At 39.0% G+C, this 17,600-nt stretch overlaps 1 protein-coding gene across 4 annotated transcripts in view; it reads left to right on the top strand.

Annotated features, from left to right (window-relative positions):
- CPED1 (cadherin like and PC-esterase domain containing 1) overlaps window positions 1-17,600 on the top strand; it is a 138,329-nt gene that overhangs the window by 36,044 nt on the left and 84,685 nt on the right. For all 4 annotated transcript variants that reach the window (XM_085042367.1, XM_085042375.1, XM_085042358.1 and 1 more), the window contains exons 6-7: window positions 8,203-8,359; window positions 9,844-10,012. In XM_085042367.1, coding sequence (XP_084898493.1) covers window positions 8,203-8,359; window positions 9,844-10,012 — 326 coding nt within the window. The remainder of the gene's footprint in view (window positions 1-8,202; window positions 8,360-9,843; window positions 10,013-17,600) is intronic.

The raw sequence follows: 17,600 nt of genomic DNA, 5'->3' as shown, positions 1-17,600 counted from the left end.
CTCCCCTCCTCTTCCCTCCTCTCCTTTATGCTTGCATTCTCTGACAGATCTGTCTTTTCAACAACAGCAAAGTTGCCAATTAGCATGATTTATTTGATCCTCAATTTTAAAATTATTCACAGAAAGAACAATTTTCATCAGTATTTCCTCCACAGAACAGTTTATTTCCTTTCAAATCAGTCATATACTTTCACTGTTGTATGTTTGAGTCAACAGGGTTTCTCTGTGATTCCTGTTAGAGGATCGGTTGGTTTGTTATTACTGTTTGTCATTTAGTCAGCCTCCAAGGAGCCAAGCAATTTCCTGCAAAAGTGAAAACACCAAGAATTATGTTCTTTAATTAAAGACATAGTAAGTTGTGGAAAGAAACACCAGGCAGCAAGGCTGAGAAAATGGGATTACTGGATTAACTGTGGCTATGACAGTGTTCATGTTGATAAGCAGTAGTGAAGTGGTTTGGGGTTTTTTTTTAATGTTATTTTATTTGTTGATGTGCCTCTCTTAAACTGCTAGGTTTTGTATTTAATATAGCATGCCCATTCTCATACCCCAGTTGTATAGGAAAAAAAATGATTTCTACAAAATATCAAGCCAGTGCTTGTTTCTTTGCTTTGTTTCTTTAATAGAAAATGTTTTTGTCAGTCTGCCATTTCATACTGCTTCTATCTATATGGGGAGGAGAGAAATAATACACACACTGGTGATGACTGCTTTTTAGAAAAGAAACTGGGAAGAGAAAAAGTTAGGAAAATCAGTCTGGACAAAGACTTTAGAGGAGCAAAAATGTAAAAAATACATGATGTGTGTGGATAAATTGGATTACTATTGAAGGAGTTGATGGAAGAAGGGTATATGGATTTGTGCTAATGGATTTGTGATGAGGCATAAGAATAGTAACAGATCTTAGAATTGAACATGGAAGACACTGGTAAGTGCACACTGCACAGGCTGAGAGGATTGTTTGAACTTCTGCTTTTGCAGGGCATTTGGCTCAGTTTTTAACCAAGTGCCTGATGCCTGCTCACTATATGGGACTTGAACCATGGGGAAGTTCTGATATAGCTAATGGATGACCAAGGGAGACTTCTGGCATTCATTGCTCAGATCAGCAAAAGCTGCAACAGTTGTAGTGATCTGAAAATTAAATCTTCCCACAAACAACCCAAACCTAGAAGCTCTCTGAGGTTGGAGAATGACTGTCAAAGAGATTTTAGGTGTTCATACCTGGTAACCCACTGTATGTAGGTTAAGATCTGGGCTTGGTTGCCTTCTGGAACTACTCCCAGCCAAGAGATGGAGAGGACTAAGGTCCGCAATGTGAGCAGAGTTGCCCAGATTCAGTATAAGGCACAGGAAAGGCATCCTGATGCATGTACAACAAATACTATCTTTGGCGGGTTTTGCCTAGGAAAGTAGTGGAAGTGCTCCTTTCATTGCCTCTCTAATTTTCCTGTTCCCTAAGGAATCCAAAACAGTCTGCCTTTCCATATAAGCATTTGTCTGTGTTCGTCACTTCCAGGGTCCAGCCTGTGCCATCCATAGCTGTCTTCTCTACCCATGCAGATCACTGATCCTTTCTTTAAATAATACTTTTGCTGTATGCCTGCCTTCTGTGTTTCTTAGTGTCACTAGTGCAGAGACTTTATGAGTGTCTGCCAGCCTTTGTGCTCCCTTGATCTCCTGCCAGGCTGGTCAGCAGTGTTAATCACACAGAAGGTCTTGGGATAGACATGAGCCTAATGAAATTGTATGGGAGGGAGAGCCAAGATAGTCCAGCTGTGTGACTGTGCTCTCACTCTGTGATATGTTTATGGTCTGGTGCTAACCCCGTGCTAGCTTTCTTCTCCTGCTGCCTATCCCCAGTGTCCTTGGGTTACTCTGGAGTCAACAGGAAGGGTTGTGACCTGAGGGTAGGAAGCAAGACTCACTGGAGCCACCTATGGAAGAGAGAAATTACAGATTAAATTTATTTTCAGTTGTTACAATTCAGTATCTCTGATACAGGAACTTGATTTTTTATAGGGGGATGCATTTCTTTTGCCAGCTTATAAATATTTGCACGCCAGTTTTGATCAGGTTTGTGGCTATTACCTTTCTGCTACTGAAGTTACTAAGAGCCTCAAGAGTGGCCAATTAAACCAGCATCTGATTTTTTCCCAGTCAATTTTATGTGGGTCACGAATTTCATTGGCTTTACAAGAGTATCAAATCTCAGCTAAGATAAGAACAGCAACATAACAGCAAATATGAGTAATCTCAAAAGAAGTAAAGCAGCTAAATTAATTTAATTACTTGGCCTTCTATATTCTACCCTGTTGCTAGTACAGAAAGGTGACTCTAATCATGCAACAGTCAGACAGTATTTTCACTGAGTTGCTTTTTCCAAAGTTTTACAGCTTGTCTGTGTAATTAAGTTCTAGTATGAAGGGTGCACACAGAAGAAGCAGCCCTTCTTAAAAATACTGGAAAAAACCCCGCACCTCTAACTTTTTTTTAGGAATGAAGACACAAAAACTTACATATTGCTGTAAATACTGTTTTTCGGGCACCTGCAAAAACAGAGAGGGAAAAGATGTGGTAAATTGTTAATCTAAACTGAAGCTGTATTTGCTGATATTTCTAAGGGAAAAAATAAACATCATATAAGTGATGCACTGTCATTATTTTATCTTTTTTAACTCTGAAACTTCACAATGAATTTCAGTGCATTTCAAACCACAGTTTAAATTAATTTCCCTCTAGATCTGCTATACTGTAAGATTGTTTGGATTTTAATACTAAACATATTTAGGATATTTTAAACTTCCGGAAATGACAAGTAGTTTGACATTTCTCCATTCTAAATATCCAGGGTGTGTTGCTTTGAGTTTAAGTGTATTACAAAGGGTGGGATCACTGCATTTTTTAATGTGAAAACCTTTTAAGGACAGCTGAATCATTAGTCAGCAGTGGATGGGTTATTGGACTTGCAGCAATGTTGACATCACAAATAAAGCTTGTAACGCATATCAAGACCATCACACATTAAGTCTCAAGAAAGAAACCATATTCCAGTGAAATCAATGGAAATTTTTCCAGGACTTCGCTGGGGGCCAGGATTGCCCCTAGTTTCTCTATTTTCCGTCAAATATTTGTAATCTACTTTGAGTTTCACAGCCACACTTTTATAAATGCATAGGTTATAAAACTGTTAAAGGTTCTCTCTTTCTTTAGCAACCTCAGGGCATAGTGTGTAAGCCATAGTACATGACTAATCTTTGTTTCAGAGTCTTTTCATCCAAAAGTTAAATGGGTAACAGGAGGTGATTGAATGGAATAGATCTGCTTTCTGTGACAAGTCTCAAGGCATGTCGTGGCAGTAGTTCAAGTCAAATCATGCATCCTCCAAAATCAACACTGAAAAATGGAAAAAAATTGCACTTTCAATGCTCATTACCTTCACAGTTATGCAGCTTAGAGCAGGCTGGTATACCTGACTGAGCCAAAGGTTACTAGGCTTTATTTTGATCAAAATTCCTTGTCCTGGAGGACTCAGAATTCTGCCTAAGAATCTATGAAAGCTTTTTAAGCATCTCCTGATGCGAAACAATCTTAGCAGCTGTTAAACACGCCTAAAGCGGCTGGAAAATTGCCCAGCTGTAAGTACTAGAAGAGGACCATGTTGTAGCAATACAGCTTGCCTGGTCTGTATCACAAATAAACTCTTTGTGCTCCAGCACCCCACACCAGTAAGGAAAATGAATGATCCCAGAGCAGGATGCAATATGGAGTTTGTCTAACTCACTGAGGTGCCCTGTCAGAACGCAAACCTGCAAGGCTGAGAGAGAGGACCTCTTATCAGCAGTTCTTGAACATTGTACTGTAGAAACTGCTGATAGATGGCATGAGGTACCTATGAAGACCTTGCAAGTACAAATGTGCTGAGCTTACAATTTCATTATATGAAAGAAATTAACAATGTTTTGGACTCAGAACAAAGCACAGCACTTCAGTTACATTTCATTCCATCTCTAGCTTTGTGCTTCATTAAACAGCCAGGAGCTCCCAAGGTGACTCAATCGCTCTTGAAGTGTTTGTAACAGATCTGACAGTTGATGGGCACTTTAGAAACAAAGGGACCTTTTTCTCACAAATGATAGTCTTAATTGTTCCTTTCTCTATGTCTGAAATATATAAAATATAGTCTATTTGATCATTTACAAAGTAAAAAATTAACTAACAAACCCATATCATAACCTCCCTTGTAACATCAAAGGATACTATAGAAGGAAAGATAAAGAAGAGGACACATGCTCATTCATCTTCTGTTTCCTTTTCTTTTCACCAAGTGTTACTCACTTAGTTCAGCCAGTAGGGTATTCTCTTGCTGACTTCCTTGCCTTTGCAGATCACCAGATGTTCATGTTAACCTAAGTGTTCCATTTACCACCAGTCCAGGTGGCTGCAGCCTGGCTTTGCTCCAGGAGTTCTTAATTTGTTCAAACGTACTTCTAGCTATTGTAAACCTGTTGCTCAGCCACATGTTGTAACACTTAAATCAGCTATTCTTTACGATGTGTGTGTTGAGTCTCATGTTACACTTCAAAACTCTGAGACAAAGACAAGTAAATAACTTGTGAGCCGGAGATGAGGGGAGAAGGAGCAAGAAGTCATAGCTGTGTAAAACACTTGAAAGGCTTCATTAGATTTCAGTGAGATTGCTGCATTAGGTATCAGTTGTCACTGTCAACTGATCTGTTTGACTTGTACTTTGAGAGATTGCAGTTGACAGAACAGTATCTACCACCAGTTCATATGACAAAGAGGTGCTTAATTTTTTTGATCTAGAGGTGTTGACTTGCTTTGGTGGATTTTATACCTCCTTTTCACCTTGCCACACAGCTGTTCTTATGTCTCATGCCTGTGTTTTACCTGTTGCTGTGGTTAATGTGTGAATTCAGCTGAGAACATGTGATGGCTTCCTTATGCATCAGCATGGCCTCACAGTGAACACTGTAGGCATAGGTAAAGTGGTGTTGTTTGTCAGTGTTTTCAGTGGTACCACCCCAGAGATGTCAGCATCAGAAAGCTTCTTCAAGTCAGATTTTCAATGAAATTTAGTTTTGTGGCTTTTTAAAGTGAAAGCAGGTATCCAGCTGTAGGTCCTTTACTTTACACTGGAGCATCAAAAATGCTTGTGGCCTCAAAAAGTACTTGTGGCAAAGTCTGCAGCTGCTCTTCAGGAAAACAGCACTTTGTGTAACATTTCCACTACTGCATAGCCACTTTAAAAAGAAAATAATATCTTTTTTTGTTTAATTTTCTTTCCTTTGATCTTTAGATTCTGCCACAAAAAATAGGACTTACAAATTGCAAATATAAAGATTCGGATTTTTAAGGAGGGGATGTAGTCTGGACATGATATTAGGATGCTTGGACTCTTTATAACTTGGTTTCCCAAGCTGCTTGACACATAAACCGCTGAGCCTGCTTCACCTCTTCCTCTATAAAATGTTGATGTTGTTTTCGTACTTCAAGAGGACTGGTTAATTAACAACAGCTTGTAGAGTGATTTCAAGATGGAAAAACATGGCAATTACTGCAAACAGTAAAGGCACTGCAGGCTAATTTTCATTGATGATAAAGTTGATTAACAAATACACAGCTCTAATAAACACTGTTACTGCTTTTGAGTGCAGGAGCAGGTGAAGAGTTGCCATGAGAACTGATGCAGCTGAGTGTGCTCAGTTCAGCACTACTGATGTCTCTTTATTATTATGATAATTGTGTTCGTTGATTGCTAGGAGTACATTTACCAAAGTGACGGACTGTCACTCCCTCTTAACTGTGGCTGCTGGTGTACATGCTCTGTGTCATCTCAAAGGAGTGAGCACCTACTGACAGTCTCACTTCTTACAGCCCCCTTGTGATGGGCTCTCTCCCAAGGGGATGCCAACACAAGACCAATAAAGGGATGTAAGGCATCACACAAACACGATGCTCTGTAGAATGAAGAATAATTTATGAGTATTGCCCTTTTTTGTTCTCAGTGCTAATCATCAGCACCCTGAAACTTGTTTGACTTTTTCTTCCTTAAGACATGGCAGGTGGTTTTGTTTTTTCATTTTTTGTTGTTGTTTGTTTGGTTTGGTTTTGTGGCTTTTGTTGCGGTTGTTTTTGCTTTCTGGTTGATTGGTTGGTTTTATTTGTTTGTGATTTTGGGGGGTTTTTTGGTTTTGTTGACTTAATTTTTGTTTTTGTTTTTTTACATTGAGGCATTTTGCAATGATTTAAGACAATACTAAGGATCTTCTACCCAGGGGGTTGAGAATTTCAGGGCTGTTCTGATTTTCATTTCACCCTACCCATTTGTTTTACCTTCTTGTATCCGGCTCCAGTAAATCATGAGCTGGGTAGTAACAAATGAATTAATATTGAAGTAATTTCTTTTCTTTCCCTGAAACAGCTAAAACTCTCATTTAAGAGTGATAAATACAGGTACACAAACCTCATCTCATTATTTTCAAACTCTGTCTTGTGAGTTAATATGATATAGTTTACTTGTTGCTTTAACAACACAATTAGAAACATGTTTTTAAAAGGAAAAGACACACTGCTTTCTCTTGAGTAATGATCTGATCAGCCCTTCTCTGCCATGCTCTTATTTTCAGTAAAATGTTTACTTTCTTTTAAATATCTGAAGTGATGCACAGTAGTAATTACATGGGACTATTACTTATTGCCATGGTGAAATGCCATTGTCTATCTACAGGGTGGAAACTGCCAAGTGAAATGCCCTTTTGTCTTTGCATCAAGTCAGATATGGGAAAAAATACTGTGATTTTGCAGATCTGGTCTGTGTTCATATTCAGAAGCAAGACTGATAAGTAGATGACTTAATGGGAGTTCACAGGCTTACTCCTCTTGTCACTACACAGTCAAGGAAGCAGAGCTGTCTGCTTTTGTCACTGTACCATCAAAAACCAAGTAGTCACTTACAAAGTCCAAATCAGTTATAATGCCTAACACAACAGAAAGATGTGTGAATATAATTTGATCATGATGTGCTCTATTAAATAACTGCCTGGTTTTGGTTATTAAATCCTTTAATCCTGCTAAATGGCGCATGGAAGGCAGAGGACCAGATTAATTCTAGATCCCAGCTGAGATTGGAAGGCTGAAATGAGCTAGTCTGATGAACAGCCAATAAATATAGACATTCACAATGTCACTTTAATAGGATCTCTGTGAAAATGAATAGGTTTTTTCCTTATGTGTGTGTTCACAGCTCATCACAAGGAGCATAACTTCAGATTTATTTTTCATTTCATGTACCAAAGTTGAAAGTGCATGCTTTTAAAAAGAGGGTCTAAAAATAAATTCATAACATAGCACAATGCAGTATGTCATTAAAAAGAAAAGTAATAAGGTTTGGAAATAATGTGAACAGCTTGATTTTTCCTTACCATTACTTAAGAACTTGAAATGTGAGGTATGTTAGAGTTAATGAAAGCTACTCTACATGACATAATGACATAACATAAGGGCTATTATCAAGCACACTAAAAGTAGAAAATGCATACCACCCTTTGACTGATCTCACATCACAATATTTTGATTATTATTAATAGTCACATGCGTCAGTAATCTTGAGAACTGTGGTTCCTCAGTCCTGCTCCCACTGTGTCTGGTGGCAGAACTAAGCCTCGTATAGGTTTTAGTACTTGCAAATTGTAGCCTTAAATGTTGAACATAGAAATAAGGATATGTGGTTATTTATTGAGGTTTGTTATTACAGTGGCAAAGTCCCTTGGCCCTTAGTCAAATAGGTTTCTTGTCCCCATTAATTGCAATTAGTGCCCCACGAGAAACTAAGGTTTGGCATTCTATATTTAGAAGTCAAGGATCTCAATTTTGAAGAAGGAAGAAGGGGATGCTTTTTGTATGCTGCATTCCTACACTCACCTCTAAAATGGGAGTTATAGCTAATCCTTTCAGCCTGCAGCTTGCAGCTGGAAGGGGGTCTTGGTGGGGGTGAAACTCTCTGCTTGTAGATGAAAAAGGGTTTATCGTGTCAGCATTTGTTATTTTACATTTTCATCTGATGTTGGTAGCTCCTCTCTGTCTATTGCGTTTTATACATTTTATCTTTAGCAGCAGGAGTCCACCCCTGCTTTCAATGTTCTGCTGACTTCCTTTCTCATCCCCCTGGTACTTTTTCAGACCTGCAGCTCCCAGTTGTCACCCCAGAGTGTTCTGGCCAGCCTGGACTGTCAAGGGACAGCGTCAGAAGAAATGTGTCCCAGGGCAGCACAATCACTGAGCAGGCTCATGCCTCCCATCTGCAGCACTGGTGGAAGCAGAGCGCAAGTGCAAAGCTGTAAGTTAATGATAGCCCACCCTCAGGCACTGCCAGAGCTTCAGCATGCAGTTACTTGGGAGTCAAGGGTGCAAAATGTAGCAAAAGAGGAGACCACAGCAGATGGAGCCCTTGGGTGTATTGGACCTCATACTTGCATGCTGTTTGTTTCTGTATTAGCCAACTTTGCACATGTTCCGAGTATAAACGTCTAAGTCTTTATGTTGAGACACTGGAGCACCTAGACAGGTCCATACAGACCCAGAGACAGCCCTGAAACTTTAGGTCTCATGGTGGCTGAGCTGTTTCCTGCTCCCATCCCTGCTTTGCCCCTACCACATACACACATATTGCACAGACATCCTCCCTTAGGTGAAGAACCAAGAAGTACTTGATAACTTGTCTGTTATCAAGTGCTGTTTCCTACATTACAGTATTTCACAAATTTTATATTCTGAGGACCTACTATTCTGCAGAGGGGAGAAAAAGTTCTCTTCAAGGTAGATGTTATTAGACTTACTTAACAGAAAGCAAAATTGACATCTGGAAAGGCCACATATTGCCAAAAATTACACAGAAATGGAAGGAGAGGCCCTTGTCTTTTACCAGTAATCAGACTTAGAGACCCATAATTTCTATAGTCATCTTCCCATTGAATTGTCGATGAGGTAAATTGATACTCAAGAGATTTTAACAGACAGATTAATAATGCCATTTGTGAATATGCACAAGTATAACTCAGATTTCCCCAAGTAATAAGCTTTTAAATAACAGGTTTTTTCTTGGGTTTGCTTTTTTTTCTGTTCTTTTTCTATGGCTGACTCTTTTTGTGTGTACTATGGGGGCTGTAGGCCAGTTTTTAGAGAGCCCCGTCCCTTATTAAACAAAGTTAGCTTGTGGAATTCTTAGGTTTAACTGATTTATTATGGGTTATTTCTAGGTATCCTAGTCTCTCATAATATTTGGAATGATTGTATATGGCTTTCATTAGGGGAAGTATGCAGCACCACATGTTTCTATCCCTTTGCAGAAGAAAGTGCTAACAATAGTGCAGTCTTTCCATAGGGTTGGGTGGGGATGTTTTTCTGAATTCACTACAAATCAGTGTTAGATAGGGTACCTTGGCTATGCATTTCTGTTATTTAAGATGCTTGGATTTCTTTAATTTTTAATTTAATTTTGATTTAATGTTTAGCTCTGAATGTCCTGCATTTGCAACACTTACAATATTGCCAAAATACAGTTACTCATATGTACTCTTAAACATGACTCCCAAATATAGTTGCTTCCTGTGTTTGGAAATTAAGATTTAACAATGCTGTAAGCCATAAAATGACTTGATGTAAAGCTTCATTCCAGCCTACTTGATTTAATCTACTGTGTTGCTTAACTTGGGGGAGAAAAGGCTAATTTCATATTTCCACTAATTTCACTATTTCACGATTTATTTATAGCTCATTTGCAAAAGAACTGCATTAATGCTACATATTTTTATTACTTTCCAGGAATCAAGTATCAACGTCATCAGACCACAAGGACATTGTGAAAGCTCAAGACCTTTCTGTCATCATCAAAGCATATGTGCTCGTGACATCCTTAACACCTCTGCGGGCATTCATTCATTCAACCACCACTGTCTGGCATCCACCCAAGAAGAAGCATTTTACCATAAAGGTAAAATGTTTAATTTCCTAAGTTTTCCACCTTTCAGGCAAAGCACATAGACAGAAAACTAGAGAATATTTTCTCTTTTACCCCTTCTTTATTAGCAATCCTCAGCCTACAGTGAATATTCTGCTTTAATTTCTCAGAACAAGTGGGGTTTGCTTCATGAAGCAGGAAAGCATTGCCCTCTGCACTGGGGGCCTGGGATTTGCATATCTCCAATCCCATTTTTATTGGTGATGTTTTATAGCAGTTGCAAGGTCAGAGTTTTCTCTAAAGCACAGCAGTGTGGGTGCTGCCATGCAGTAGCAACTTTTGCGGGATATTGACAGTGTTGTGAAAAGGGAAAGTAAATATTTAAAACGGTTTGTTTAGTTTTCTTTTTTAGGTGCAGTAAAACAGACCAGAAGAGGGTCAGGGCACTTCTAAATAAGGGGAAGGAAGTATACCACAGAGAGAATAGGCCTCCTCATGGTCTCAATTTTATGAAGAAGGATGTTTCATATGGGCCTTAGATTAATTCTGGACATCTCCAAGTGTCTGGAGATACCTCTCCTCTCCACATCTTACTTGATCAGCAGTCCCATGGATTTCCAAATATGCCTTCTCATTATTTTCTTCTTCTGGCAAGGGACTGTGCTTGCAACACATCAGCTCTTTGTAAAGAAGCTACAGTTGTGTCACTGCTTCTTCCTTTTTGAAGAATTGAAGTCACAATGTAACAGTGGTTTCTTTAGGTAACATAGATCAGCTTCTGCAGCAGCTGTTAGAGGATGTGTTATGCTTTGCCCATGTAGCCTTCTTGGGGTAGGAGCAGTCTCAGCTTTGGATCAGTCTGAGTGTTGTGGTGTCACTGTCAGGACTGTTGATGGTGTTCTACAATTTTAGCTCTTGCAAAGTGAAGTGCCTGGTTTAAGCTCATTGTCTAATTCTAGTCATTAGAGAAACAGACACCTCTGAACAAACCATCCCACTCAATTAGACGCCAGTTTTGGAATGAGTTTCCTGCTTAAAGTGTCTGCTTTTTCCTATGGGCTACGACATTCTTAGAGAGCAAGCCAAATTCTGGATTGCCAAAATTAGGTGAGCTGAATCTCCTCTCTTTCCCCTCACATAAGCTATGGAAGCCCATGGAGATATATTACTTTTTCATCCATTTTCCTCCATTTACATTTATGAAGAGTAATGGCCACTTGCTTTTGAACCCTGGGATTCAGTTTTGGTTTATGTTTATTAAAATAGCACAATATCCAGCAGCATCACTGTTGCAGCTGAAGTAGGGACTGCTTTAGAGGCTAGTAGTCATTAGTAATTGTGATACAGCTCCGTAAAACAATTCCCACTGAGGGAAGTCTGCTGAAAAGGGTGCCAGCCACCATTTTCAGAGCACTTTGGCAGCTGAAGAAGCAATAAAAATGATAGATGGAAGCAGAAGTGCATCTACAGTGGTTCCAATCTGTTTACTGCTGCTGTGATGTTATGCCTTCCACAGCTTTAGACAAACTTGTCAAAATTGTGAAAAATACACAAAAGATAGGCACCATTTGTGAAAGAAAGCACATTTTTAGTGATATAGAGATTGAAATGCAAATTAACAAAATGATGGAAAATGGGGTGTGTAAGACTGCCTCTCAGCACGGTGTGCCCATAAAGAACATGGAAGCAGGCAGGGAGCTGCCAGGAGAAGTGAGACACTGGGAATTCATAGAATGGCCAGACAGCACTACTGGGAAAATCATAAAGAAGGTCTGTGCTTGATGCAGGGGCAACAGGCAGGTCACCCATCAGACAATACTTGGGGGAAGGTATGAATTCAACTAGTGATATCCTTTGTTAAGAGATTTTGTCTAGTTTTATCTAGTTTCTCAAAAACTTCATGGAGCCCTCTGTCACTTGCCAGTGAGACATACAATGTCAGCAGAGTCATCTCTCCCAAACTATCAAGAGGAGCAATGAATGTTTGTACCAGCCAAGGAGCCTGGTCCAGGAAGCTCCTAAGCTTGAAGTTTCTTCCAGCTCTATTGTGTAGGATGGAAATTGTCATGTTTTAAAGCTTCAACCTGTCAATCGTCTATATAGACAGACTCTCCAAGACCTGTTTTTCCACTGATTGACAGAATATCTACTAGGGACTCAACATGCCTCGAGGGGAGACTTTGGTCTAGAAAAATTTGCCAGTGTTTTTCCCCAGGAGCAGCTGACTGAGTTTTGTTTCTTATTGTTTTAATGAAGAGATGAGAACAATTTTTATTTTCTGCTTCCAATAGTGTTATACCATAATTTAGAGAGCTCCTCTGTGTGTATAGACCTCTGGTCAGGAAATTGTTTTCTTATACCAGTTTAATTACAATATTTTTAATGAGAAATTAATCCACATTTGTGGTTGACTTACTTTTGCTATTATAAACTCAGTATGTTAAGTATGTTTAAAATTTGATCTCCCATGTTTCTAGAATGTGGGATATATGAAGGAGAGATTTTTAAAAAACTGGAGATGGGGTAGCATATGATATCAGTGATTAAGAGAAACTGTGTAAAGAAAAAGCGAGAGTTTAATGAATTAATAAAACTGCATTACCCACTGCCTTTTTGTTAGTAAACTATTGTAAATTACTTTTGCAGTGCATGTTTTCTTTTTATAGTCATAGTGGCATGGCTGCAGAATGATTCCTTGAGTAAGCATTGGTCAAATGGCAGTTCAGGAAGAGTTCAAGTGTGTTTTTCTCACCAGCTGTCAGGTTTTCTCTGGATTATACATATTTTAGTATTTTAGTTCAGGAAGCAAAAGAAGGTAAATCCTGAGCTGGCATGAGGATTTTGTGTGCAGTCAAGGGGTAACAAAAGTGCAGCTCCAGATTTGGGCCCAGCATGGGAAGACGCAAGAGATGCAGGGGAGAGAATGGCTTTCTGCCACACAGATGTTTTGATATGAGGCTTGTGTGAACTTGAGGGGAGTTGGAAACTGCTTATTTAGACCATCTGTGTGTTAAAAAATTATTAATAAAATAGAAGCTTTCTATTTTGCATATTGTTCCAATTAAGGGAAGGGTCTCTGTCAATGTATGCAATAATTCCTTTTGTGTTAATGGACATTATGTGTATTGAGAAGAATGCTGACCTCTGAATAATCTTCTGTTTTATAGAACCCAGTGTGCAAACCAGTAATTTATGATTAATTATTTCAAGGCTTAACACAATGCAAACTGCATCTTTTGCTTTGCCATTAACCTTTCCAGACTTGGTCCCAGTTCTTTATGAAGAGATGCACTTTTGTAGACAGAAGTAACACATCCTGCATCATCAGGGAATGCTCTCTGTGCTGTTGGCAGCTTCCCATGGCCCCTGCTATGGCTCATCATCTCTTTGCTCATCCAAAATGGACAGGTGCCTCCTGGACTTGAATTCCTTGACTGGTGTTCTTGCATAACCCTCGATGCACTCAGATGAAACTCGGATTTTAAGTAATTTTCCAGCTGTGAAGTGCAGTAAATAAAATTTATTAAAGCAGTTTGCTGTTTAGCTTGCTGTGGTGTGACTATTGCTGTTGCTGAAACTCTCTCTGTGTATTAAGCAATTGGAAATTTGAGTAAAGAATTTTTTTTTTACTTTACATACATATAAATAAAACTGGACCCTCACCTATACAGGAAATCTATCTTTTAATGTGACGTGGAGCTCTGGATTAGAGCCAACCACAGTGGAAATTAGGTTGTGGTATTGCCCTCAAGTGGCCAGTTTTGATACTATTTGAAGTATTAGCCACACATACGTAAAATTAGATAGAATGCAAATATACATACAGATAAAGAGCAAAATGCTTGCCAACAGCAGAAAGGCTTGAGAATTTTTTTCCTTTGTTTAAAGTCTGTTTGGGTTTTTTTAAAAATTTAATGTTGTTGCCCTGTCACAGAAGCAAACACAAAAGAAAAATTACCATCAATTCTTAATCAATTAGATTGCAGGGCTATTTGCTACTAAAATTAAATTTGTTTCTTAGGTTCTGTTAGAATTCTGTAACGCTCTTCTTTTTGGGAGATTGAGCATAATATAAATGCCATATCTCTCTTCTTTCCTCATGATATTTAAAGCCCTATCATTTTTCTTTTCACTGACATAATAACAGAAGCCTATCTGAACTGGGGGAGATCAAAGACTTGCTTAGTCTGACATTCCATTTGTGGCAGCAACCAGGCAAGAGAGCATCAAGAAACTGTGTAACAGGACAAGCATAAAGTGGTACTGGTCCCTAGGCAGACTATATCTATTTCTGGTAACCTGCAGGGTTAGAAACACAAAACTGGAAGTGGAATATATGTCTTGATGTTTAATAAGCTCCAGTGGGCTTTTGTACACACAATTCTCTACTAGATTTTTAAATTGATGAATGCCTTTGGTCTTCCCAATGTCTTTGAGCAATGATGCTGTAAAGATCATTTATGTGTTGCTTGAGAAAGAGTATTTGTTTGCTTTAAAACTTCATCTTGGCGACTTGATTTCATGTCCTTAATTCTTGTCTTAGAAGAAGAATAAGAAATCCTTCCTTCTTTGTCTTCTTCATCTGTGTCAACCCGTCATGCAGTGCACAAATAAAATTCTTTCTGGAGTTATTTTCTGCTTTTCTCATTCTGAACATCCCTATTTAGCTAAGTAAGAGCTCTAGGGTGATTGTTCTCTACAACACGTGGATATTTCATAAGTTTTTTCACTATTATCCTGGCCCTTAGCTCTCTGGTTTTTTTTCTGGTTCACAGATCCTCTTGCTCTGGCTGTTGAATCCAGTGAGCTCTGTAAGCATGCCATTCTGTGACTTCCATCTTTCCTATACCTGCCTCCCATTATCCTGATTCTTCTTCTCATCTTTCCTGTTTTTTGATTTCCAGCTTCCCTTAGTCAAGTTGATACACTTCTATTTATTTTAGGGAACTGCTGTTAATAAATCACCTTTACTTTCCCACTAAGAAGTCAGTGCTGAGTTGGGAAACCATTCTTAGTTCAGTCTCAGTCAAAAGGCTTAATTTCATGGTTACTGAAGCTGGTGAGTGGCTTTTTGCTTTTGGACTTGGTCTTAAGAGCAAGGAGCTTTAGAGAAAAGAAACCTTACTCAGACGGCCTTTTCTCCTCCAAGTTATGAAAGTGTTAAGGGACAAGATATTAGGGTTTTTTGTGAATATTTTTTTTTTCTGAACAATTTAATTTCATCTTTTAAAAGAATCTTATGTAATGAAAAACATTTACAGAAGTGAGAAATTTACTGTATAAAACAGTTGAATACTAATGTGATTTTCCCTTTCATTAAGTGCCATGTTAGAGCTGCAGAGAAAGGAAGGGCACAACATAACAATAAATCAGGAGCGGAAAAACCAGATCTATCTGAAGCTAATTCTATAAACTTATGATAAATTACTAAACTTTTTTCTCTGAGATTTATTCTGGAACCATTGGTACATGGTTCATGGGTACATTTTTCTCCCATTACATGGCCTTTGACTTTTTCTATATACTCCGATCAATGGAGAGGTCCACCTGTGCTAGCAGAAAATATTGGAAATAGCATCATTGCTAAGAATGTTTCTTCCTGGCCTTCTGTGTGGAATTAGTTTTTATTCTTGCAGACATGTTAGATATTTAGATACTTCCATACATATAATCAAAGAAATTCTTGTTTGTGTGTAAAACAGTATTTTTGTACCTATGAACAGCTACTTACACCCAAAAGTGTTTGGACCTGGTGAAGAAATTTCCCCAAAAATAGGTCCAGTAAGAAGAATGAATGTACAAATGTGAACTGAGAGAATAAAGCCCATGTTGAAAATTTCTGAGATTTTTTGAATTTATTCAAGCTATTTTCAAGAAGAGGCATTTACTGTAAATATTTGAGGCCCTGGAGATCCAGCTGATCAGAAGGAGTGCAACAGCTCCAGTGCATAGCAGAACAATTTGGAGAGGATGCCCTTTGCTACTTCAAAACTGGTAATTTCTTTAAACCAAAGGTCATGCTTTGACTCCTCAGACATAAACATTACTTTCAACTCTTATCCTGGTAGCTCTGTCTGTTGTGTCATTTTGAAGGCTACTACTAGGAAGCAGCAAGGTCTTCCAAGATCGATTCATACAAATACTGTAAAGTAGGATGCTCTAAATCCCAAAATGAAAAACTCAAAATTGCATTGAATTACTCAGTAGCCACAGCTGTCTCTTTTCTTTTACCTCTTTGCCTCTGAGGTCAGTTCAGAACTCATCGGTGCCTCTGGAGGGAGTTACTGGTGCAGGAGAAGACATAGCAGGTCACATTGGTTAACCAAACTCAGTAGCGTCTAATTTATGTTATATAATAAAATGGCAACCTGTACTAACAGCATACCTTCTATCAATTTCAGTAACAGAAGAAATAAATCATCTCTTCTGTTTACCAGACACTTAAAAAACATGAATGATCATTGCACATTTCTAAACATCCTTCTATAAATACCCTCTGAAGCTCTAGTCACATCCGCCCATTCACCCATGTTTATCCAGCCTCTATCTCACAGGCAGTGTGGGTTACAAACACAGTCCCGCTCTCCTGGGATGCAGCTTCCCTGCTTTTGTGCACTTCTGCTTGAAGATGTGGGGCCCCCTGCTCTGTGTGTGCCCATTTCACAAGTACCCACAAAGGACCTGTGCCCATCCTTACATCTCAGTATTCCCTGAAGTCTAGGCAGAAGTGGTGCTAGCAGGCTGACTTCCGGCAGTGCCTGACCAGGTTTTGGCTGCTGCTATCTACACCCAAAGTCTCTCCCCTGCTGCAAATTTCCATGCTGCTTTTCTATTATTTCCCAAACTGACTACTTCTTCGTTTCAAAGGTCACTTTGTAGTTTCCTGGTTACTGTTTAGCCTTACTGATGGTCACATTTCTCTTTATCATTGTTAGTCTGGCCAAACATTATCGCAGACAGTTCTGCATATTCCAGGCACACAGGTGGTGCTGTCCATGGGCAGGCTGTATGAGCTCTCCAGTGATATATCTCCTACCTGTCTTCAGCGTCTCTCTTAGATTCCTCAGGGGAACCAACCAATTTTAGATTGCAATTAATGTCACCATTTTGAGACATCTACTTTAGGATGGCACAAATTATGCTCTTCAAGCATCTGTATTCTGCAGTGAGGTGTAAAGGGAACCAAGACATTTAACCTGTATGTAGACAAAAGCTATGTAGTCTTGTAGTGTGGGATTCCTCTACAATATTGACACCTGAGTGAATTGTCTTCATGTGAGCTGTGTCTCTGAACAACTGTTACTATCAACAGAGAGCTTATCAGTGCTGTCAGTGAAGGGAAGTGTTTTAAGTTTGCATTTATTGCCATTCCCAAAGTTAGTTAAGGAAAATCTTTCTTGTGCATTTCATCAGAAGGCAAGAGTGTCTAAGATTGAGCTTGAAGGCAATCTCAGAAAGATCACTACAGTTTGGTTTTATACTCTTTCCCAGGTAATCCTCAGCTGACCATTCAGCTAGCTGCCCCAGGCTGCCCCAGCAGCTCTCTTGAGAAATTCATTTGCAGAAAAATTGCCAGAGGAAATCTTCTTGAGGGAATTGCTACAGTCATCTTAACATCCAG

The sequence above is a fragment of the Lichenostomus cassidix genome, chromosome 1Aa, assembly GCF_008360975.1.
Source record: "Lichenostomus cassidix isolate B80296 chromosome 1Aa, HeHo_3.0, whole genome shotgun sequence".
NCBI classification, from domain to species: Eukaryota; Metazoa; Chordata; class Aves; order Passeriformes; family Meliphagidae; genus Lichenostomus; species Lichenostomus cassidix.
This window is presented reverse-complemented; position numbering and strand designations above follow the sequence as displayed.